The sequence below is a fragment of the Typopeltis vanoorti genome, chromosome 8 (genome assembly GCF_054136105.1).
Source record: "Typopeltis vanoorti isolate ZY-2024b chromosome 8, IOZ_Tvanoo_1.0, whole genome shotgun sequence".
Taxonomy (NCBI): Eukaryota; Metazoa; Arthropoda; class Arachnida; order Uropygi; family Thelyphonidae; genus Typopeltis; species Typopeltis vanoorti.
The window spans coordinates 124,370,449-124,396,451 of NC_143556.1; the positions used below are offsets into that span (position 1 = coordinate 124,370,449).

Sequence of the window (26,003 nt, forward strand, 5' to 3'; positions counted from 1 at the left end):
TTCAGCTCTCTGTATTTTCCTAGGTTTCTGTCATCGAACGGCAGTTTGTTTATCATGTCAGGTACGTAGAAGTTTCGGGTGGCTTTGCCGTGGTGATTGTTGTACTTATATGTTATGTAGTTTGTTGACTGTGGTCTTGTTATTTGATATGTTGTTCTGGTTACTCTATAGGTTGTGCTGTAGTAATGTTTTAACATGACTGTATAGTGGCATAAGTGTTTCACCTTAAATATTTTGTGTTGTTCTGGTTACTCTATAGGTTGGGCTGTAGTAATGTTTTAACGTGACTGTGTAGTGGAATAAGTGTTTCCCCTTAAATATTTTGTGCTGTGTCCGTGCTTCCTGCATAAGAGTGGGTTGTTCCCAGAATATCAGTTTCACCATTTTATCTTCCAACCATTGTAACCGGTTAAGTCTGTAGTTTTCACATAATTCTTTATAGATTAGTATTTTTATGTGGGTTGGGGAAATGTCTTTTTATCTGTATAGTTTGCTTGCTATTATCCTAAGCTTGGTATATAGGTAAATTGTATGGCTATTCCAACTTTTATCAGCATCGAAGTGAAGTCCGAGATAGCGTGTTGTTTTCACCTGCGTGATGGTTGTGGTTTTAGGTTCTGCTCTTATTGTATATAAGGATGAATATCGGAAAGTGAGATATTTAGTTTCTATGGGCAGGGTTTGGAGGTTTTTGAATATCATTAGCATTGTTTTTTCAGCGTTTATATATATGCTGTTTTCGGTTAATCAGTTAGTGATTTGATCGAGGTCGTGTTGCATATTTGTGTAAGCGATATTTGCGTTGTTGTGAATGGATACTGTGGCTATGTCGTCTGCGCACTGGAAGATTTTACTTTTTAGGGGAAGCTGGCTTATGTCGTGTGTGTGTGTATGTTAAATAGAATGGGAGATAGGACAGCTCCTTGCAGTACTTCACAGGTTACCTGTACCTCTTTGCTGTACGCTGATCTTATACGTGTGGTGTGTTTTCTGTTTTTAATGTATGCTTTAAACCACTGGAGTAGACGACCTCCATTTCCGATATGAGTTAGTTTTGTTAACAAGGTTTTCTGTGTTAGTGTATCAAATGATTTTGTTAGGTCAATGAATACCACTAATGTTATTCTGTTTTATCCAATGCAGAGTTTATTAGGTCTGTGAAATCTTCCAGGAGTGTTGCTGTTCCTTTATTTTTCTGAAAGCCATATTGTGTTTTGGGTATGATTTGAAATTTTTCAACGTATTTGGAGAGTTTGTGATGCACGATGCACTCCATGATTTGATTGATTACAGAAAACGTCGCGATAGGTCTGTAATTACTTATTATGTTTCTTTTTCCATGTTTGTGTATGGTTGTAATTAATGCAGTCTTTAGTGTTTCAGATATGTGTCCCGTTTCGAAGATTTTATTTAACAGTTTTTGTATAACCGATAGTCAGTTGGTTGAGTGTTTCTTGATGTCTTTTGGTCTGATCCGTCTATCCTCGAACCTTTGTTAGGGTTAATTTGTTGAATTGCCAGTGATAGATCTTCTTTTGTTAGTGTGGGGAACCACACCGACTGGGTTGCTCGTGGACCTAGTGGAGAATGTTCGTTTGTATGAGGAAAGGTTGTTTCTTGTAGTTTTTGGACAGAATTCACGAAGTGCTGATTAAATTTGTTTGCCTACTGTTTGAGGGATTTGGGGTCGCTGGCAAAGCTGTATTTTATTGTTTCTGAAGCAGTGGTCCTGTGTATATTGTCCAGCATTTCATTAATCAGGTGCCAGGTTTCTTTTATCTTGTTCTGAGCTGTTGTTAATTTGTTGCTGCAATAGTTTCTTTTTGCCATTCTAATCTGTGTTGTTAGGAGATTCCGTTTTCTTTTTGTAATCAGCTTTTAAAGCGATATTGTTTGGCGACTTCTTACTTGTTTCCATACGGCCTCTTTTCTTTGTATTTCTGTTAATATGTTGTCTGTTATTCGTGGATTTTGTTTCGTTTGGGGGCATATTTTTATTTTTGTTAATGCTTTGTTATATAATTTGTTAAAAGCAAGTTTAAGATTATTATACACAGCTTCAGCAGAGTCTAAAGATACTATCTACATCCAGTCTGTTTTTCTGATTTCGTCGTTTACTATTGTTTCGTTTATAATGCTATAATACTTTTTTGTAGTCTCAGTGAGTTTTATGGGTTCTGCTTCAGTGTGTAACTGTAATGCTCTGAAATAATGATCTGCCAGTTTGCATGTTATGACGGTTGCTGTGTGGCGGTTTCGAGGGGCCCTTATATTTATATGATAAATGCAGGATGAAGTTGTTGTATTTCCGACTATCTCTTCTCTTGTATGACTGTACGGATGGGGTTATGTTATATGCCGATAAGAGGCCTAGGTATTGTTCTGTGTTGTTATTTATGTTCCTAATGTTTATATTTTGAATTTTTCGGTAATCTATAAGATATGTTTTTGAAATAGTTCTCCAGCAAAATCGATTAAACAGTATTTTCGGTTTTGTAATCTATTTTCAAGTAATGCATTTAAAGTTGGCTCGCCTGGGATTCCGTTGTTGTTTTCTTTGTTTTAATTCCCTCTGCTGTTGATAGCTACTTACAGCCTGTGGTTGTTTTCTGCATTAGCTGTTTTCCGGCTGCGGTCGAAGGCGACATTCCTTTGTTGTCTCTGCAATGGAGACAATTCCACTTGTCATGATTCTTGTTTGATTTTCGCTGCGAAGTTGTGTCAGACAATCCTGAACATCGAAAATGCATGTTTCTCTGGTAGTTCCTACATGTTATGTGGTTTTCTTCCCCCGGTAAGTCCTCATGGCATTTGTAGCACTTCATAATTCTTGTTTGACGATCTTGCTGTAATTTCGCGAAGTTGACCAGCGTATACATCGAACTTTGAAATACTTATAATTTACTTATTACTTAACAGGTACTTACAGTTTTTACATCAATATGTTCGTCTTGAAAAACGGAATTCACTGATATACTTTAAATTTTACTTCACAAGAAAAAATCTACTTTGCAACTTAAAATATGGGAGCATCGAAATAGCATGCTTGTTACCGCTTGCTGCTAAAGCGCAATAATAATAATAATAATAATAATATATGCTTCATAATACTATATATAGTTATACTGCTATAAATATACATATACATAAAATACACAAATACAAATAAACATGAAAACTGAAAATAAAGGTAATTTAAAAGTTTTTGTTTGGCATGGTTTTGTATCCAATGTCTAATCTTGCTTGCTCCTATTGTGATGTACTTCATCAAAACAAAAATCTACTCATAATTATATCTACTAGTAACATGTACTATTCCTAGTAATATCTACAACTAATACTATGGTCATTTACTATTTTGTAGAAGAAATCTACTTTCTGTACAGCAAGCACTGGATATTGAAATGGAAATGATGGAACTATATATATGTGACGAAAACAAAATAATTTGCTAAATTTAAATGTTCCTCCCTCAGTCTTACAGCGAATAGATTAATTTTGTCATAAAAACTTTCTCTTGAAGATAGTTCTGGAATTTTTTTGAAACATTTTCAGTCATTTATTTAATACGTTTGGAATATGATTGCTTGAAAATTCATATATTTTAAATATAAATTTAAGTTTTTTAGCCACGAAATTGTGCTCAAGATGGCAGCCGTTCTCCTATTTTCGTTATGTTAGTACTAGACACATGGGATCTCTCTCTCTCTCTCTCTCTCTCTCTCTCTCTCTTACTAATTCACAATACGCCGTAGAGTAGTATTACTCAGAAGACATTTAGTTTCAGTAGCGGAATGAAGAATCTAGCCCTTAGTTTTTAAACAGTATTAATGCATTATATGTTCTAATTTTTCTCGTTTCATAAAAATACACAGCAGGGAATAGATTAATTATATGATAAAAGCTTTCTCTTGAAGATATGGAGAGTTATTTAGGTTGTGATATTGAAATGAAATGAAATAATAATTAACTTTAAATAGAAATTTTAATGCGATTAATTTTAATAAAAACTTTAATTTTCCTTGATTTTTTTAATAAAGGAAAGAAAAAGAGTGGGTGGCAATTTGTGTCTTTATTATTATTTTATTTTTGTCTTAACTTCGTTTGAATGGATTATTTGAAGGGAAAAAAAGACCAAAAACGTAATAAGATTATACATCTATACTCTGATAAGGATGAAAGGATTTTGTAGGCTATGCTGATGATGTTTTATAATATTCATGTAATAAGTTTGCATAATTTGTAAAAAGTTTCAAACAGATATATTAATAATTATGCTCTGAGTGAATGGAAATTGACAATTATAATCTACATTAAAATTTATGAAATGCATTCAAGTTTTGTCGCACTCGAACCACTGACTGTGGCAAAATTAGGCAAAACAAGCGAAAATAGGTAGACAAAATAAATGCTTACAAATACTTTCAGATATTTTCAAAGGCATCGCTCAGTTTTAATGCCATTTAACTGATGTGTAATTACAACAATGCATACTGATCGCAGTTCCTGATAGCAATAACAATTCTCAACTGTTTCAAACTTTACTGTAGGTAAAAAAACTTAAAACAGCTGATATACAACATTTATTCACTTCATAGTGAATTCTGATATATGATGGAGTCATCGTTTGAATTATATGATTGATAATAACGATTTTCGATGTGTTGTAAGGTATCTAACACTAGCAAAACATACGAAAATTCGAGGGAGCAGAAGTAACACGTTACAGATTTTAGTTACGATAGAATTGTGGTAGAATTCCGCTCCCTTTAATTACTCTTCTCTTTTTTGTGATTTTGACCTCTTCACAAAAATGAAAGAGCGTATTACTAACAAGCATTTCTCGTACAGATGGAATTTCTCTTAAATTCTGCAAATGTGGAAAATATTGCAGCCTGAGATTGTAATTATGATTACCATTTTTAAGTGATACTAATTTCGAGGTATTAAATTTATATCTGCAATTGAAACATTTCCATCATGTAAGGATTTTTATATGATGTTTGGAATATTCTATTAGGAATTAGTCAGTAGCCACACTAACGCTTAAACTTTTTTTCTATTTAATTACACTTTGGTGGTAACTGTTGTGATTTGCAAGGCATGTAGTGGTAGTTTTGAAATGAATGACAGCTTGGTGAGAAAAATTAAAACCATTATTGAACCTGTCTTACATCAAAGAATACTGTAACAACAAACTCAATCTGTCAGCGTTCTCAGACGTGTTCCGTTGTTATTGAATCTCTTGTCACTTTTTTTGACTTTATTAAAATGTCACATTCAAAAGTAAGAAGCTGCCAATCAAGTAATGAGTACTTTGGTTGTGTAAATGGTTCTTTTATAACTGCTAAAAGCGACATCACCACTCGAATGCTACTTTCATTACATTCAGTGTGAAACAAGAACCAACACGAAAAAGTTAGCTAATTAATTTTGCTGCACGCCTTTACAATCCCTGTAGAAATTTGAATCAATGAACTCAGAAAAGGGCTGCTGTAAGACTTGGGATGACAATGATTTGTAGTGAACCATAATATGATGTAAAACATTGTTACTTTTTCTATAAATAATATATCTTATTTTCTGTGAAACTTATATCGTAATCTACCATATGCCTTAACTTTCAGAATTCGAGCAGTTGTTTCACCATCACTGCAAGATATTGCATATTGATGGGTGAGTAACTGTCTGCTGATTCAGATTAAACGACTTACGAACTTTTTTAATATAGTATATTATGTATGTTTATTACATGTATTTTCTAGTGGATATGCTTATTTCTGGGGTGAAAACCTGCATTTTTGAGACGGGAATGTATGCATTCGCATATCATTAGTTCAAGAAACAGTTATGTTGCACATTTGTATTTTTTTTCGATTTTGGAAAAAGATTGTTTGTACCCAAACGTTATGATATGATGACATAAATGCAAACTTTCCAGCTACTGGCATTTCTGTAGTACACTATCAGCTTAAAAAGTATATTATACAAAATATATAAAATACGCTTTTGCTGGCACAACTAAACTATGGAACACATATATTCACACATATTACATAATAAACGCAGAATACACACATTCACACACATTACATAATAAACGTAGACTACGCACATTCATAATAAAACGTATACATATATTTTGATGATTACGTTAATTAAAGTTTTGGATATATTTAATTGACAGAATCAAAATACGACCTTTTAAGAGCATCATAGTAATTCTCAGTTCTTCGTTATACACATGTTATGTCATATCCCCACGTGACCTCGAGGGTACAGAGGTCTGATATATGTCAGGTTACAGGCCGAAGTTAACCCTGTGAGAATGGCCAGTCCTCAGCAGAGTGCCAACAGCATCGAACGATTGGCCCCCCTTCCAACTACTAATAGTGTATATGAATACAGTTAAAAGAAACATGCTGTCAAATTCCACTCCTCAATTTTAAACTTTTTTTTTACTTTACATGATTTATTGTTAAATGTTAAGTAAAAGACTTACCTTGTAAATAATTCAATGCTGAAGAAAACATATTCACCGCTGTCGACCATTTTGAGTTCTTCAGCTGCAAGCATAATCTCCCTTATGGTGTCACTTGATGCACACATGACAATCACTGAAAAAAACATTGCATAGAGATATAATGGCAATTTCGATATAGCTTGTGCCGAATAAATATAAGTAAATTATTAATATCCACTTTTGTCTTTCTTTATAATTATTTTTAGCTTTTGTTTTGTTAAAACTTGGAACCTCTTTAAGGAATTTGATACTCCAATGTTTGTACATAATCCAGTCTTTACAGTCAAAGTAATATTAATGTAATATTCAAGAGATTAAGTTTAAGGAAAATTAATACAAAGAATATGAGTAATAAATTAATCAAACATCAATAATCCAGTACAAATTAGATATGAATGAAAATGATATCCTATTTTCCTGGGACATGGGAATAATTACATTCCCCTGTCCTTTTTTATGGATGATTGTATGCTTTTCTTCTTCTTATGTTACTGGGAAAATTAATATTTTGCATTAAATATCATTTATGTCAACCAAACAAAATAAAATTAATTTAGGCTTCTTAGTGAAGAGGCCAACCGACAGGACATTCGCAAACGAGGAAGGATTATCATTCTTAATAATATCAATTACTGTATTACTGGTTTTGCTCATATCATAAATCGACCTCTGAGTCTATTTCTGAGTGGTAAAGTCGAACAGCAGTTTTAGTACATTTGATTGAAATGAATGGCTAACAATAATGAGAATTCTATAAACTGATTTGGCGAAACAGCCGTACTACTAAAGCAGCTGCGTAAGATCTTTCTGCGAGAGCAGATTTAAATGAATTAGAGAGATCAGAATTCAATTAAATAACTTTATATTTTACTCTGACAACTTCCAGGGAAACACGTTTCCTCAAAGAGCCAATATCCATGGGGAAGCAGCTCTAATAGAGGTTCTCATGGTTCTTAAAACAACTTCATTTCATTTGTGGCTGCGACATGCAGCTATTGAAAGGTTATGTTTCGATAACTCCAGAAGTTAATGCTATAATTTCCAAGCATCTCTTATATTGAATTATAATTTATATATATTGAGTTATAATTGGAATGCTTCAGCATTCCTGATGGATGTACGAAGACTCATGTTGCCTGATAGGTTAGGTTGGATAGGAAGAAATAAATATTTCCTCATTTAATTTGAATTACGCTTGTTTTCATAGGAAAGGGAAGTAAAGCCTGATATTTTGTCATGGGAAAACTGAACTTGTTTTTGAATCCAACGAAGAATCATTAGTTGTACCAGTTATGCATTTTTCAAATCTCTAAGAATGTGCGCTCATCATTTCATAATCAGTGATTATTTGTATATACTACAAAACAAAGTTTAGTTCCAAGAATCACTTGCATTTTATCACATGTTATCAAACATTGCCCTTCGATTCTACCGAAAGTACTTTACTGATTTAGAATAGTATAATAAGTATTATTTACCTATATCACGCTTTTATTTTATATACTCAAAGACTGTTTAATTAATTAGATGCTGCTATTTTATTATTCAGGATTACATCAATCACGCGATGAGCCATTCCCCTTCCAATCTGTTCATATATCTTGAGAGAGAGAGAGAGAGAGAGAGAGAGAGAGAGAGAGAGAGAGAGGTGCAGAGGAAACCAGCTTAAGGTATTCAAGAAGTCATGTTATTTCTCTGAAATAAGCATTGGTATTCAAAGAATGATATGATTAAAGTTATTTAATTAAATTATCATTGATTTTATCAGAGCCTGTGTAGCTCAGCGGATGTGGCGTTTGCACACCGCCGCGCTTGGCCGCACGAAGGAAGACTTGGTTTCGAGTCTAGTCGGCGACTAGAGGAAATTTTTCTAAGCCTTTTTTCGACCGGTTCCCGAGTTAGTCGATCTCTGGCACGGGCAAGCAGGTTTTTTCTCCCGGAAAAAACCTGCTTGCCCGTGCTTTTCGTCCTGTAAACTCAAGAAAATCGACCGTAGAACCCACATTATTTCAGACATTAAATATATTGTGTTAGGGTTAGAGACCACGAGATGGCGGCACATTTGAGCCGTCTCTCTTCACTGCGTACCGCTTAATTAGTGATAGCCTTGGGCCATCTGTCTCTGATTGGTACCAGTGGAGATTGAACTGCCCACTCAGTCTCCAAAAGTTAGATAGGGCTAAATGGCCTCGCCTACTCCCGTATATGGGAATAAAAGGCGTTAGCTGATTTTTTTTTTTTTTTTTTTGATTTTATCATCTGCCTTTTAAACAGGCTCTTTACTACTTAACAGATAGACTGAGGAATATATTATCCCCAATGGAATTCCACTCGCAGTTTTTGCAGTTCGATTGATGCTACCATTCAGGGTAATATAATCCATTTGAAATAGTTTAAGAATCTCGTTTTAAATTCTCCAACATTATTGTCATCATCATCATCATCATTATCAAATTCCTGTCATGTACCCTCAAGGGGTATACAGGATATGATAGCACTACATGAAAAATTTACATCATTAGTAACTTCCTATCTACAATTTTCCTCCAGATCAGTCTGTTACTTGTCAAGACTCCAATATTATCAGATCTTATATTTCTGTCATCTAAGGCACTACCGTATCAATCCATATATCTTAGTCTTCCTTTGGGTCGTTTTCCTGCCAACCTGGCGGAAAACGCTTGTTTTGCCAATCTTTCCTCGCCCATTCTGTTTAAATGACCATACCACCTGAGATTAGCTCTGCTAACGCATTCCTGGATGCTGACAATGTCAAGTTCTTTCCTAATATCCTTGTTTTTAATATGATATTGCCATTGATGCCATCTGTTCACGCCTATAATCTTTCTCAGGACTCTCATATCTGCGGTCTCTAGTCTTTGGTCAAGTGTTTTATTTCTGACCCAACTCTCAGATACATAAGTTAAAACTGGTTTGAACACTGTCTTGTATACAGCTAATTTAGTGTTCCGACTAATTTCTCTCTTATTCCATATGAATGTATTCAATTGACTTCCTACTATACCAGCTTTATTGATTCTGTTGTCTATTTCCATATTTAATTTAGGTGCTTAAGGGTCAAAGCTGTATAACTGACAGGAGACCTCCACATAGCCTTTAAAGGAATGCAGAGAACCGACCAGGGCTTCTGACCTAATGTCCAATCCTCACCTTCTCGTGGTGCACTGTGTTGTGTATCTACCTGGATAATGAACGAACGAGGATGGGCTGGCAATTTATGATTTAGCCGATCAAATTGTAATTCTTATTGGCTTAAACCAAATTGTAAAATGATGGTACAACATGACAAAATTTCATTATTGTTATTCGATTTTTAAATCATTAGGTTTCAGAGTAATCGTCGTATTTTTGTGGGTTACAATCAGAATTAGTGTTACTAGAAGTATACATAAATAAAACCGTAACTTTAAGAGCCTTTAAAAATTGTAAATTTAAGAATGAGCATTATTTTAGGAAATACAAAGTATAATCGTCGAATATTTTGTCTGTGTGTGTATCCTGTTCGTGCATTCGGTTGTGTGAGCACAGGGTTTTGTTTTTCTTTTTGAATTTTTTTTTTTTTTGTTAATGCAGACCCTAGTGAACTAATGATGAGGTAATCCAGTAACTCTAATCTAGATGCCGAAAAGTGGCATCTATATATATATAAATATATATTATTATTATTATTATTATTATTATTATTATTATTATTTTATTATTTTTTTTTTTCAAAAATATGCATCAGCTTTTTCGCTTTTGTAGACGTGCTTTCATTGGAAAACACATTTTTCCATTACTTAAATTAAGGGGATATTAAATCCCACATAGGTTTAAAACCGAATAAGAAACTCAAAGATTGGAATCAGAGAGTTTCTTGCCGAATATAGTAAACTATAAAGTATCGGCGACACTAGCGTTAGCCAATGCAAGTGATCCTAGTACGTAGTACAATACCAGGGCAGCTCGTTGCAGAGGTGGAGGAAGTTCAGATCGCTATTCTTAGGTATTTTCCATAATGTAAAAACACATTTCCTAGGAAATGTATGCTGTTATTACATTATGGAGGGAGGTCACTACCCAGACCGGTTTCAGCCTTTTTTGAGGCTTCATCAGTGAGTAGCTAGACCTGATACCAAAGTGTATAGCGAAAAGAACTTATGTACTGTGCGAACAAGTTTTCCAAACAGGTGCAACCATTAAGTTACTTAAGTATAAAGAACTAATAAGCTTCATTTCGGCAATGAAAACATTACTTAAATTAAGGGGATATTAAATCCCACATAGTTTTAAAACCGAATAAGAAACTCAAAGATTGGAATCGTGTCGCCGATACTTTATAGTTTACTATATTCGGCAAGAAACTCTCTGATTCCATGTTTATTTATGCGCTTGCATAGCTTTATGTAAATATCCATGATACGACTATACAGAAATCAGATTATTGGAAGTTTTTCATTTGGTTATACTATGAATTAAAGATAACAAGAAATTATATACTTGGTTTAATCCTTTATCCAAGTGCAAGCAAACAAAGTTTGCGCCTTTGGGAAATGCATTATGGGAAAATAATGCATAATGCGTAATCCCATAATGCATAGCATTATGCATTATAATGCATAGCATTATTATTATTATTATTACATGATACCTCCAGTGAGTCCAAAGACTCATCGAGGGAGGGCACCTGCTCTTCAACCCTCTGTCTCCACACTCAATCCACCAACTACAACAAACCACAACTACACCAACGCCATCTACCGTCAACCATCACCACTAGTATTTTCACAGACAATCACTAACATCCATGCCCACGGCGGGATTCGATCCCGCAGCCTTTGGGCTGGAGAGCGGATAGGCTATCCACTCGGTCAACCAGGAGGCATAATTCATAGCATTATGGGAAAATAATGCATAATGCTTAATCCCATAATGCATAGCATTATGCATGTCCTCAAGGAGTTGTGCTTTGCATTACTGGATGTGAAGTGATACCACCTTTACCACGAATTGCCCAGTCCTGAAAATACTTCAGGCCCAAACTTTGTTTGCTTACACTTGGATAAAGGATTAAATCAGTTACATAATTTCTTGGTATCTTTAATTTTTAGAGATAAGATTAGTCACCGACAAGAAAAACTCTTAACCCGTTTTACAGCCACTTTCTGAGTTGGTGAATATTTGACGAGGACAAGTAACTCCTCCTCTTAGAAATTCTTCTTTTTAATCCCTCAACTAAGAAAAATAGACCTCAGAATTTTTTACAATAGTACTTGTTTAGGAGTAGATCAGGAGATAGATAGATAAATGGCAGTCATTTTTCTGTCTTTCCGGCGATCATAGACTTCTGTGTGTTCGCCGGAACACATTGCACTGACCTACCAGGAAATGACGGAGGTCTAGACGGGTAACCAGCTACAATTTAAAAATGTTAGTGCTAGAGCATGCCTCCAGTTCCTTTTCAGAAAGATGTAAATCTCTAGTGGTAAGATATTACCTGAAGAGGACTCTTTTTGAGTCACCTTTGCTATTATAATGATGGGGGAAAAAAGCGCGTTATTCATTCTTAAGTTGGTAAAGCCATCTAGATACGCACGAGCATTGTTATTATTATGCAAAAGTTGCAACCAATTGCTTCAGAATTAGATATTTGTGCATTTAAAAGAAACAAAGTACAGTTACCAGTTGCAAGAGGAAGGTTGTCTGATTTGGGTGGGGGAATTGTTTAGAGTTTGCAGCTTAAAAGCTTATATATATATATATATATATATATATATATATAAGCTGCACCGCCTCGGTGTAAGCCTTCGCAGCCCAGGTTCTCAGGATACCCCCTCCTGTGTGGAATAGACATAGACTCTTTTACAACAAAAATTCTAATCTGAAAGAGGACAAAAAGAAGAAAAAACAAACCAGAATTTTTTTTTTTTTTTTTCCCTCTAGTAGATCGATACTAGGAGTCGACTGACTTGTTAGGCGAGGTTTAAATCCTCCTGCTGTCTGTTGTTGTGGGTTTTAATGATGAGATCTGTTAATTTGTCTCCACGGACGTGGTTTAGCATGTAGAGGCCTCCAATGGCATGCCACCTTTACCACGAGTTGCCTTGGTCCTGCACTACCTGTAGGATCAGCTAGACTTGCATCACTTGCAGGCGCAAACTTGATTTATTTGTCTGTTTGCTTACTTGGGAAATGGAGTAAAACCAGGTTTAAAAATTGCTTGGTATTCTTAACATTTATTATACCCAAGGTAAAATACTTTCTACATTTATATCTCCTCCAGAGATTTTTATTTAATAAGGTTAAAACACCTTATGGCAATTTGTTCTGGTAAAATACTTATGTGTATATATATATATATATATACTCTGTATATATATATATATATATACAGATAGGAAGAAAAATGTGCAATATTCAGAGTTTTTCTATTCTAACATCTTCATACAACCTAAGAAAATAAGGGGAGAGATATGGTGATCGCCATCCAGCAAAATGACTAGACTACGACAACTCAAGCGAGCAAGTATTGGTTTGGGTCAGACAAATAAAAATAATAGTCCAGCCAGGATGATGTAAATTCAAATTAGAACTCACTTATTATATGTATAGAAATTATATATTGTGCACTCAGATATATAGGCTATCAGGAGGAGAGCATGGCTGTGATGCCTGCCATAGAAGCGCGAACGAATTTTGAACAAAGATATGGTATGATTAGTGAAGATATGGTATGATTAGAAGAAAGCTGATTTTTTATTCTTTTTTAGTACATAAGGGGAACGACTTTTTTGTTAGTCTTTTAGAAGTACTAGAGAAAACTATCCGCAGATAAATCTATACAAATATAATGTGGTAATAAACATCGTTGCATATAGATAAAAATTCTCTGTCCACAACTACGGTTTTGAACTGTATTCTGTTTACTGAGCTAAGGGATTAAGGCAGAGACACGATGAACAAGAAGGAATACACAGTTATCTCTCTATGGAAATATTCGATATTGGTAAAAACTCTAAGATAAGTACTGTTGTGTTTCCTCTACATACGTCCTACCCGAATTGCTTTCTTCCAAGTCCAGGTAATTCTGATGGCAGCAAGATTACAAGATTATCAGAAAATCTTCTATAGAGCAGAATCTTCTTCATCAACATTTGTGAATAATTTCTGGGAGATTATTTGCATGAATTATGTACTGTTGTGGAATGAAGAAGGACAAATACAATGCAATGAAAATCTTTGGAGTTAATTAAGAGGACGGTTGTTCAAGATTGTATTTAATTAAAAAAGAATAAATTACCTTGGAATGGTAGTTAAATTGTTTTCTCAACTTCTTGCTTTTTTATTCGTGTTTATCAGTAGGATCTACTCATAAACACGAATACTGTAAATTAGCTATTAATTAAAAGCTTATTTTTCTCCAAATTACAAATGTGATTTTAAATGTTATTAACAATGTAGGTGCAAGTTTAATTAAGCAAAACTTGTTTCTATGCAAAGTACAATTAATCTAGATCACATTTGTTGTTTTCTTATCCCACTTATCTCCACTGATATTAGTATCGTTGCGCATGTTGTTGATATATGTTGATGTAACCTCAGAGTTCGGCGGGTTAGCTTAAAATGTTAAGTTGATGATCATCCAATAACGAAACATCACAGAGCAAGGAAAGGACAATTCCGTCACAGCCTTCACGAAAGTTATTTCAACTCAAGAAACAAATTATGATGGCTCCAATCGGCAGCCGAGGTAATCAGTGTGAACTTCGTCATCAGTGGCAACAATCGTAATCGAGTCGCCTTAAAAATAAGAGTGAAAGAGAAAGAAACAGTAAAAGATATTTTTAAGTAAGAAAGGCAAATCTATAACAAAGATTCCCAAGAGTGACTTCAAAATTCTTTAAGCTTTCACACCTTAAATGAAGGACATTAGAAAGACTGAAAGCTAAACTTGCGGAAGCGTGAAATATGTTCCATGTAGGCTCAAGAATCTTATGGTTTATGTGGTGTTTTTTGATTGCATTAGATGTGGAAGAAAACAAACTATTCTCGAATGGTTACCAAGACATTAGTTGATTTCTCTATATATAGAAATATGTTTATTATTTTATCTAACAGCTCTTTGGATGATATTTAATAATCTTGGAACTAACTAGCCTGAATAATGGTTTCGATTGGGAAGATATAGTTTACTTAAAATATTTTCTGTGTAAGTGCACGATTATAAATATCATTTTTATATTCATTTGGATATAGCACAAATAATGCTTTCTTCTAAAGGTTTTTCTCCCTTAATTATTGTGAGCTTTCGAATGTAAAACTGTACACTATTTCAGATCAGAAACTGTGAAGTTTAGATAACTTCATCAATTTCACGTGCACTGTACGTTATGATTTATAAAATGTAACGTCACTTACATTTGCTTGTCCTAACATTCTAACTCTAGACAAATACGATTCAAATACGGGTTCGAAATACTTTCTCTCTTATCGCAGCTTAAATCCATCATATCATATTCATGCTATTCTCACTATCCAAAAACAAGATTTCCCCATCTTTTGGCGTTATTTTTCTTGGAAAATATTACTTGGGTATATCTCTTCCTTTAGAACTGTATTATTTCGAATGATCTTTTCGTCATTTCAAAAATTGCGTTTTTAATTGGAAAATAATAAATAATTATTTAATATTCTTATTATTATTCTTATTGTTATATAATTATTTAATATTTAATATTGCAAATTTTTGAACATCATATTTCATCACCCCCCAACTATTTAATAAACGCTTCTCCATTACCAACCACGAAAATCATGAAAAATATTTCACATATAAAAACACCCATAAATGAAAACAAAAATAAAAATCGAAAAACAAGCATGTAAAGATTCCCTTTTCTTATTATGTTACATTATATGCTGTATCACTTTCCAAATTCAGATAAGCACTTCGAATGCTTTGAATATTTAGATCTGAAATTTAGTTTTCTGTAGTTCAGATATTCAAATAATGAGATCATCATACGCATGGACTTCAAAACCTACATTTAAAAACTCTCCTGTTCCAGTTCAAGAGAAAAAGCTCCGAGCAATGTGGTATTAGAAGTGACCAACTGGAAACTGTTCACCCACTCATAAGAATAGCAGAAAATACTGTCTATCCTATTCTCCCCGTACCTAATAAAGCGCTCTCCTATCTCTAGTTATTAACTAAGCAAGCTAGCACAGCTAAGTGTATAATATAGAAGTTCCCAAACTTCTCAGTTCACAGCGCACCTATGCAAAAAGTAATACCTATAATAGCGAACAAATTAATCCTGCCCAGCTGAATGTTCGTCAGGTTTTTGGTTTTTGTGCACTTTCGGTGTTTTTCCGTTTTGGTTCACTATTTTGTTAGAGTGCTGCGTGTTTTCATTGTCCGTATGATGTTTATTAATGGTGTAATGCGTTTTAATAATATACTCAAGTTGACATTCGTAGTGTTTTATTCGTTTTGTGTAGCTATAAAATGGATACATCCCCAATAAAGCTTAAAAAATAAGTACGCTTTCTTAACGCACACCCATAACTCAAACACACATTATTAGTGAGTGTGTTGTTGGTTAGGATACTGTTAATGCGATTTTAAAGAGGTTTAGGAAGAAGGTCATATTCTCGGATCAAAGCCATTTCTTTGTACAAGGAGAGCTAGTACCCTATGTTCGCAAATCAGCGGTTGAGAAGACTTCTCTCGCCCACCTTCAACCAGTTTCTAAACACCCAGCTAAAAAGATGTCCTGGGATTTGTTTACACATGACGGTCCAAAATAACTCATGTTTGATGACTCTGTGATTAAAAGTGCAATACTTAAAAATATCAGAGAAAAGAGTGGTCCCACAGATCTAGAAAGACAAAAAAACTCATCTTCCAACAGGATCTCGCTCCATGCCACACTTCAAAAAACTGAAAAGGTTGCTCAAAACTCAACACATCCAATTGCATCAGTGGCCAGGTAACTCTCGTAACATGAACCCAACAGAAAATTTGTGGGCTATAGTGAAAAAGAGACTTGGAAAATGAAATTATGACACAAAGGGTAACTTAATACAATCCATTATAAAAGTGTGGTTTCGAGAAGCAGAAATAAGTAAAATGTGTTCTCTCTTGTAGAAGCCACGCTTAAGCGAATTAATGACCTTATTAGATTAGGAACAGAGGAGCACATATAAATTCTTAGGTAAAGCTTTTAATTTTCGTTCTTATTTTCTTGAGAAATTAAAAATTTTCTTTAAAGTGTGTGTTAGGATTAATTTGTTTGTTACAGTAACAGTTTCGTTTATTAATTAGAAACTACGTAGTTAGTATTTATTTCCTAAAAACATATTAGTCGTCTGAAAAAAAAATAAAGAATACAAAAAATTGAGTTACTCGCGCTCCCTCAGAGGGGCAGCAGGGCACAGTTTAGGAACCTATGGTATAATAAATAAAATGTTGTTGTTGTTGTTGTGTATCTATAGTTTTAAAGATAGAGCAATGCTCATTCCAGTAACTTTTTAATAGTTTTCGGAATTCCCAGTCGTCAAAAAAAAAAAAAAAAGTTTTTTTTTTTTTTTTTTTTGTAGTCATGTAATAACAGCTTATAGAGATTTAGGAAGAAGGTCATATTCTTCTTGAAAACTCTCCTGTTCCAGTTGAAGAGAATAAGCTCCGAGCAATGGTTGCTGCAGTCAAAGTTTCGTTTATTAGTTCGAAACTAATAAAGGAAACCTAATTAAACCTAATTAAAACTGTGTAATAACATCTGTGTGTGAAGTTATTATACAGAAATAACTTCTTAGTTATTTCTGTGTAATAAGTAAGGTGTTGTTTTCCATGCAGTTCTTACTGTATCGATTGTGGAACACATTCATTCTAAGAAGTTTTCAATGGTTCTTAAAATGCTCATATAACAACCTGACATTAAATCAGCAAACAAATATTCTTATGCCATTAAACTAATCAAATCACGTGATCTCTGTGTGCAAGCGTGTAAAGTAAGAGTAGACCCGCTTCATTCAATACATATTTGAACACTTATATCCATGGATACGTAGAAAAAAATGAACCCGTATACCATTATTATGTAAAGAACTTTCTTCAGAGCTGAAGAATCTAATTATAGGTCTTTGAAGATGCAAGTGAACAGAGATGAATACAAAGGCACACTAACTAGAAACTGCCCTGAGACTAGCGAAGGTTTCTAAAACAAGATGCGATCGATAGCATATATCGATCATCCCATCTTGTCCTGGAAATTCCTTCTTGGTTATAATATTGTATTATGTAGAGGAATTAATCTCTGAATACCCAGACACAGAAAAAGACATTTAAGAAATGAGAGACGAAATGAAGAAGGGATGACAGAAAACACGGTTAATATATCAATGGCATTAGCAAAAATGTAAGCATGTTCTCTTCCAAATGGAAGTTGAAATCGAAGAGATTCTTCAGATTTTTCGTTTATCTTAATATCATTTAATTTGTTATAAGTGGCAGAGAACCACTTAATTTAAACGTAGGAATGTTAGTTTTGTTTTCTACTTTCCCATTAGAAAGTAATGCACGCTATACGATTAAATTTAACTTCATTTCCTGGTATAATGGCACAGGGGCATTGAACTAAAACATAAACTGCATAACCGAATTGAACTATAAAATAAATCAAGATATCCTTTTGTTCGATGTATTTTGTTATCGTTAATAAGATTTTCATTTAAGTTAGTTAATGAAAACTAAATCTAAGAGACAAAAGCGCAGAAATGTGTCTACTGGGAAACATACAATTTCTAGTGATTTTTATTGTCTATTTTGTTTCTCTTAAATCTTATATTTTAGAGGAATAATTTTATATAATTAGTGGATTATGTAAACGTCAATCGTATGAGAAACGCGCGTCGTGTCCATTGATTTATATTTATCTGCATCTGCAAAAATGTCAATCTTATCAAATTTTATTAAAACCATTCCAATGATCAAACGCTTACTTACTTAGTCATGGACAGACAAACACATATACATAACCGACATACAGTGTCCATTATTATTTTTTAAAAAAAGGATCATCTCCCACACTCTATCTGAAAACAAATTCTAATCTGATCAGGACAACTGCAACACTCTAAAAAAGATATTTGAAGTCGGATAACGTAAAAAATTGAAGAGATATAACGTTCTTTATAATCACGTAAATCATAAACAGAAGTTCGCAGATTTCAAGATTTTACCCAAACTTAGTTAAAATACATTTTATTGAGTTTAATTGTATTCGGGTTTCTCCATACCACATTAAGATGTGGAGGTGAATGGTGAATGGATCATGTCGGTGAGTCATAAAAGAAGTTAACACTTCTACAGATGCCACTCTAGGTGTGCCTCCACAGTAATACAATCGAATAACACAGGACTTAGCCACAGATCGTCTGAGAATGTTAAACCTAATTGAAACCGAAATTTGAAACACGACGGTTATATTGGAATTGACCATGGACAGAACAGAAAAATAAAGATGAAATAAGAAAAATCATAAGAATTAGTACCTGAGAAAGTATGATTTACGATCGCTGAAAGGTCTGATCTCTGTCTTCTGTCATTTTAAGTGCAGTCTTCCAACCTTATTCTAGTTAGATCAGTAATTTGATCCAACCAACTCAATGCAGCCGACCTCTTGTCCTAACTTCTGCTATCGTGCTCTACTTGAAGAGTTTTTCAATGTTCTATCCCTCCTTTCTTGAAATTTGTGAAATATTTCAGAATTATTCTCACCACCATATTGCGGGTATTTATTTCAAATTCATTTAGTTTCTGGTATTTAAATTGGTTATTTTCTATATCCAAAAAGCTCAGAGCATCCTTCTCCACATCCACATTTCAAAGACATTAATTTTCTTATAGGCCTTATTTATTGTCCTGGACTCTGAGCCACGTAGAACCAAAGAGACAAAGAGACAAGGATCTGATTAATCTAATCATTGTATGGATAGATATTTTTCTATCCTTCCCGAATTTTGAGAAATGAGTCGTTTTTATGCTTTTCCATTATAATTCGCATTCATTTATATCTTCCATATGACTATTATATTTATATCTATTATATTTCCTCACAATAGATATTAATCTTGAGCTCATATGTTACCTATGACATTTTATTCTTCTAAGTAGTTCATTCGTATCGTTTTAATTATCTGTCATAAATACAGAATATCATCCTCACATATTAACTTATTGTTTCCAAAGTGCTCTTGAAAATCAATCTTTTCATCATAGAGATTGTAGAGTCCAGGGGATAGAATACTAGACTACAACCTTGTCTTATTCCTTTTCTGTAAACAGCATGAACCTGAGAGTGCGTTGTGAATTCTTACAGCAGTTTGATTGTTATTATAAAGTTAACTTATTAATTAGAAGAGATTTTGGGTTTGACTGAGATACCATTTTCCATATCACTTTACAATTGTGTGAATTGGAAAAGATGTGGGAAATTAAACATAAGTAAGCAGAAAGCCTAACGAATTCCCTTCGTTTCGCAATAAGACGCTCAAGATTTGAGATCTGATCTCTAATACCATTTTCCTTCGAGAATCCAGCCTGTTGTTCCACCCGACTATTAATTCTTTCTTTCATTATATAGAGCAAACTTTTACTTGTAATTGAGATAAACGCTTTCATTCTATAAATTTCACATTTCTTGGTACTTCCTTTTTTAATGGATTGGAATAAAGATTGTCTTGATCTAGTCAATTGGTCAGACACCAGGAGTCCAAATCTCATTGCATAATTTCAGTATCAGTCTCCAATATAAATTCCATTATTATATAATACCAATTGCAAAGTTGCAATTAGTATTAAAAACAAAAGATAAGCCATATTAATCCAAGGAGCTATATACGTTCGCCTAGAGTAGGCTTTTTCAAACCTCCATTCTCACAGCGGGATTGCTTCTCACCACCTTTTGTTTGGAGAGCTCAAATGCTACCCACTCAGCTAAACGGGGTAGCAGTTAATTCTCTTCATTTATGAATTCATTAATTCTTAAGCAATACAAATTATTCAAAGCTTGCAATGGAATTATTCCTTGTATATATTTAAAGTTTTATCGAAGATACAATTAATTAAATTGTATAAATTTGGTACAGTTTTGTGCGAATACTGAATCAAGTATAAAAGATATTGAGATCATAAAGTTCAGCATAACATAATAAGAATAAAATAAAGGGAACAGAATTATGTAAAAAATTATATTATAATTTATTATTAGAAAGAGTTTTAACATACTCAGATGCAGTAGGTAGCGCTAACTTTTCTTGAAAAGATAAAAAAAATAAGAAATGGATTAAATAATAAATTGAGAAATATGATGCATTAAAAATATAGGATAGTGTTATTAAAAAGTATAAGATAATTATACCAAAAATAATTACCTAAACTGGAAACTACAAAAGACAGAGAACAAACAATAAAGAGAAAAAATTATGAAGATAAAGAAGCTAATTAATACAAAAGGTAATCGAATGTGGACATCATCGTATAAAATGGAAGCAAAAAAAATCGTAAAAGAAAAAGAACAGAATAAATAAAATACATCAGTGTGAGACCATAAACTGTACGAAAGAATATAAAAATAAATGAAATTATATTGAAATAACTACCGAAAAAATTATAACATGAGGTTCCACAGAGAATAATCTGGAGAAAAATAAATATTGAAAATAAATAAATAAATGGAAATAGATAGATAAACATTGAATTCAATAAATTTAAATACACTTCTCATGATTTATACTCAGATAAAGAATAAATATCTTCTTCTTCCTTTTACGTATTGGGCCTAGTGGCCATGTTAAGGAGCTGTCCTTAGCCCCTCTAAACCGTACCGTCCTGATGTAAGGTGGTTAACCCAATGCCTTCCCTGTGTCCTATATCTGTAGATGTGTGTTCATGGGGCCGGTTTGCTTGTTCTGGGGTACGAGAAACCCCCTACCTCGGTGTGAGACCAGCTAACTCACTTTTAGTCGAAAGAGACCAGATAAAGGTTCCTCACTGACGGGATTCGACCAAAGGGCTTCATATATACAGACTGAGCTACGGAGGCTCAAGAATAAATATAATATAACAAAAGAAATGATTTTTTTATGAACTGGGTAATATAAAGTCATAACAGATAATATAATGAAAAAGCTAAAGAAATAAAAAAATAGAAAGTCGTTTCGAATATTTTAATATACAAGATCAATAAAATATCTAAAGAAACAGTTAACAGTAAAATTTATTTGATAACAAGTAATATGATTTCTCTATTATATGCAATATCTATATCGCTTTTAATAGAAAACTCATTAGAATACATTATTATTATTATTATTATTATTATTATTATTATTATCATTATTATTTACGGCACTCCAGAGACTCATTATGGGAGACCCAAATCTACCATCATACACGCAATTCCTTTATTACCTCTCCTTGAATCCATTCACCGTCAGGGAACTCAGAACCAATTCTGGCAATCTATTCCACTTAGTTCACCTACTCTCTACTTAAAACATCTGATCCGCACACCTTTACTAACCACACTCTTACTCAACTTTCAGATATGGCCTCTAGTTCTCTAGTTATCTGTCATAAATTAAAATGTTCACTTGCATCAATTTTATAAAACCCCCCTTTAATATCTTAAAATTAATTTTATATAGTGTTTGTGAATCTTTTCAACATTCAAGTAATTCGTTTAGCTATTTTACCAACTTTTGCAATATGTCCTTTCAACTTTAACTCTTTTATTACCAAGTCCCTAGCTTCATCAGTTTCCTGCAAACCAATACCATCAATATGTTACACCCTTCTGCAACATTTTCACCCCGAAGTCACCCAGAAGTGCATAACTTTGCATTTTGCAACATTAAGTTGGCAATCAGTATCCTTGCCTACAATGCCAATTTATTTAAATCATCCTGCTGGATATCTACACGACTTTTATCAACTCTTGCTCTCGCAGTTTTTCATCATTAGCAAACAACTAAATATCTCCTCTCTTAAATCTTTCCCAATGTCATTAATATACAAATTAAAGAGCAGTGACACTAGTACCGAACCTTGAGGTATTCTACTGGTCAAAATCATTCTCCTAGACTCCACTCCATCATACATTACTTTCTGGTGTCTGCTCCCTATCCATGTTACTCCCTATCTATGCTACGCATCTCCCTACCATTGCTACTAGCCTCATATCCATTCTCATCCTCTGCATTTTTTGCAATAGTTTTCATGTGATATTCTGTGAAATGCCTTGGCAAAGTCAAGCAGTATCATGGTATAGCCATTACATTTATCCAATTTTGCTGTCACTTTATTAAAAAATTTGAATAAGTTACTAAGACAGGACCTAGCCTGTACAAAGCCATGCTGCCCATTATACAGTATTGCATTCCTATCCGTCCACTGTTGTATTTTACCTTTCACCAATTTTTCTAATACTTGAACAACCACTTCCGATATATTAATTAGTCTGTAGTTTGTTACCTCTGTCTTGGAGCCACTTTTATGCAATGGAATACTATCTTACCCTCTTTCCACTCTATTGGAACCTGCCAGAGATGAGACTTAGAAACACTTCACCATAAGCAATGCCAATTCTCTTGCACATTCACATATTGCACGGGATGATATGTCATCCAATCCCACTACTGTGTTCACATTCATATGTTTGAACATGCTGAACACCTCCTATTCATTTACCGCAATATTGATATGCCTCTATGTAACATCAGTAACAGTAAAATTACCACCTGGATGATACCATCAATATGTTACACCCTTCTGCAACATTTTCACCCCGAAGTCACCCAGAAGGCCATAACTTTACATTTTGAAACGTTAAATTGGCAATCAGTATCCTTGCCTACAATGCCAATTTATTTAAATCATCCTGCTGGATATCTACACCTTTGCAAAATGGCCACTCAGCAATTTAACCAATTATTTTGTTTCAGTCACCTTCCTACCATGAGGGATTTCATACAGTCACAATGTCATAGTCATTTTCCCTCTTACTTGCTACATAACGGAAAAACTCTTTATGCGTTACTTTGGCCCGTTTGGCTAATTCTATCTCATAGTGTGATTTGGACTTCCTTACCATAATAGACACCCTTCTTGCTTGTACTTTGTACTGTTCCTGAGTATGATGATCACTTTTGTTTCTTTATATTTCCTCCGCAATGTTTTAATTTCAGCAGCTTTAAATTATATCCCTACTCATCTACTTAATTCAAATTTAGTTTATCCTCCTGACGTTGGGTATATAGTCTGATGCTGCTACCTTTTAGCAATCTCTGATCACTTGCCATACACTACTAAAATTCTTTCCTTGTAGCTTCTCAAGATATGGTACTGTTCCAAGATAACTCCTAATAATTGCCAGCCTTATAATTTAACATAAACAATTTCTTGACAGAAAACTCCATGTGTCTGGCAACTTCCCAGAACGAGACCGCATAGTCACTCCCCAAATGGAGGCAGAGTGTCTGCCTTGGTTATGGATATATCTTCTGATGCTATTATCAGATCCAACACCCTCAAACCCACTGTCCCCTCTATAATATGTTGTTTCACGTAATTATCCCTTAGAAACTGTATAAAAGGAGGATGTAGATACATGTATCGGCAAATCAGAACATTCAGTGTAGGGGACATCGACTGGACGGAGGAAAGGGAGCATAGCAAGATGGAAGTAGGATCCATAAAAATTGTTCGGCCTACACTGAATATTCTGATTTGCCGATACATGTATCTACATCTTCCTATGCCCCCGCTCTATATTTCACACCGTACAGTCTCAAATGAACCCTTAGGCCTAATATCCTCTTTCACTTCTAATTTTTTGATTGTTTTACTCCTTAAGGGCTTCAAAGCTCTAACTAAAGCATTTCATGGAATGGCTAAAGATATAAAGAATGTATATTTAGATATGCTGATGATATCGTTTATTAGATGAAAATGACTTACAAAGATTATTAAATGTATTTAAACATGCAGCCGGAAAGAGAAAAAAAACGATATTTGGCAGAAAACCATAAGATGTAACAGGAAATCAAAGAAAAGAATTGATCATGCTTATAAAATAACGTCGACAAAATATCCATGAAATTAAAATGGATTGTCTGGATGTCTTAACCATCTTATCTCGAAGAACATATATATATATAATTAAGGAACCAAAATGAAACAAAAAACGGAATAAGGAAACAAAATACACAAATCAGATAAAATTGTTAAATGACTAGGAAAAAAATAAGAATAGAAAAATCATATGGAGAGAACAGAAAGAAATGCAGACAGGCAAAAAAACATAAAGCCTTGTTGTTGTTGTTTGTTGTATAGGAGTATTCAAGATACCAGCATTGGCATTTGATCCTAAATAAGGTATTGGCCAGAAATTGCTGCTTCGTAGGAGTGAGCCATTTCATGGTACCATCCTTCCCGGAAGTGTTCTATGTCTGAAAATAAGTGTGGTCATGGGCCGATTTGCCTGTTTTAAGAAATAAAATCCGTAGTTTCCGGGAGATAAACCGTTAAACCTGCATGTGAAATGGCTAGCTCACCTTTAGCAGTAAAGATCTGATCATTCCTCGCCTCATAGACGAAAATCGAACCCAGGTCTTTGCGACCAGAGGACTTCGACCATACCGACTGAGCTACGGTGATTAAGCGTTGGTTACAAATTGGAAAGAGAGGTCGTGAAAGAAAGCATTATTTGAGCTAAAAACATCAATCAGTCTTCAAGGCTTATTAATAACTTTAAGAATCTTTCTTTTATTTCATAGTTTTTGATTTGAACTACGGTTATGGGCTCTTTCTCATTCTTGGATTAGGAAAAGTTAATCCGAAACTGTTGAATTATACCTGGATTTTGAAGTTGAGTTATTTGGTATTATGGCTGAAGCAACTAAGGTTGAAGCCAATGAATTACGTCTATTAATTTCTGGGAGGTTTGTTTTTCGTACGACAAAAATCGAGATTTCAGAGGGAAAAACTCTGTCACAGTGCAGGAGACTAGCTACTTCACTTTCATGTGAAAACTTATTAAAATATTCTACGCGTGCGAACGGAACATTCCCCCCCCACACACACACACCAAAAAAAAGTTGTCTTTAGAGAATACGCTACAGAGGCTCCACTGTCGAGATAATAGTGTGCATGTTTTGAATATATATATCATATTCAAAACATGCCCACTATTGTCTTTAGTTTTATAGTAAACAAGAATGAATCACATCACTCTTCTAATTCAACTAGTCAACCGACAGTCGTAAAGAGGCAACGAAGGCACACATCAGGCAACTTTTGATATTTCAGTTTTACTCTGCAACATGCAGGAGACAGGTCATCTGCGAGTTTTACATTGCGAATGATAGAGCCCAACCGATATTTTTTACTCTGATACACATTACTTACATTTATTTA

At 34.0% G+C, this 26,003-nt stretch overlaps 1 protein-coding gene across 1 annotated transcript in view; it reads right to left on the bottom strand.

The window, feature by feature from the left end:
* Nucleotides 1-26,003, bottom strand: part of LOC150104327 (atrial natriuretic peptide receptor 1-like) — a 358,232-nt gene that overhangs the window by 181,190 nt on the left and 151,039 nt on the right. Inside the window, exon 2 of the mRNA XM_090396458.1 lies at nt 6,503-6,617. Coding sequence (XP_090252584.1) covers nt 6,503-6,617 — 115 coding nt within the window. The remainder of the gene's footprint in view (nt 1-6,502; nt 6,618-26,003) is intronic.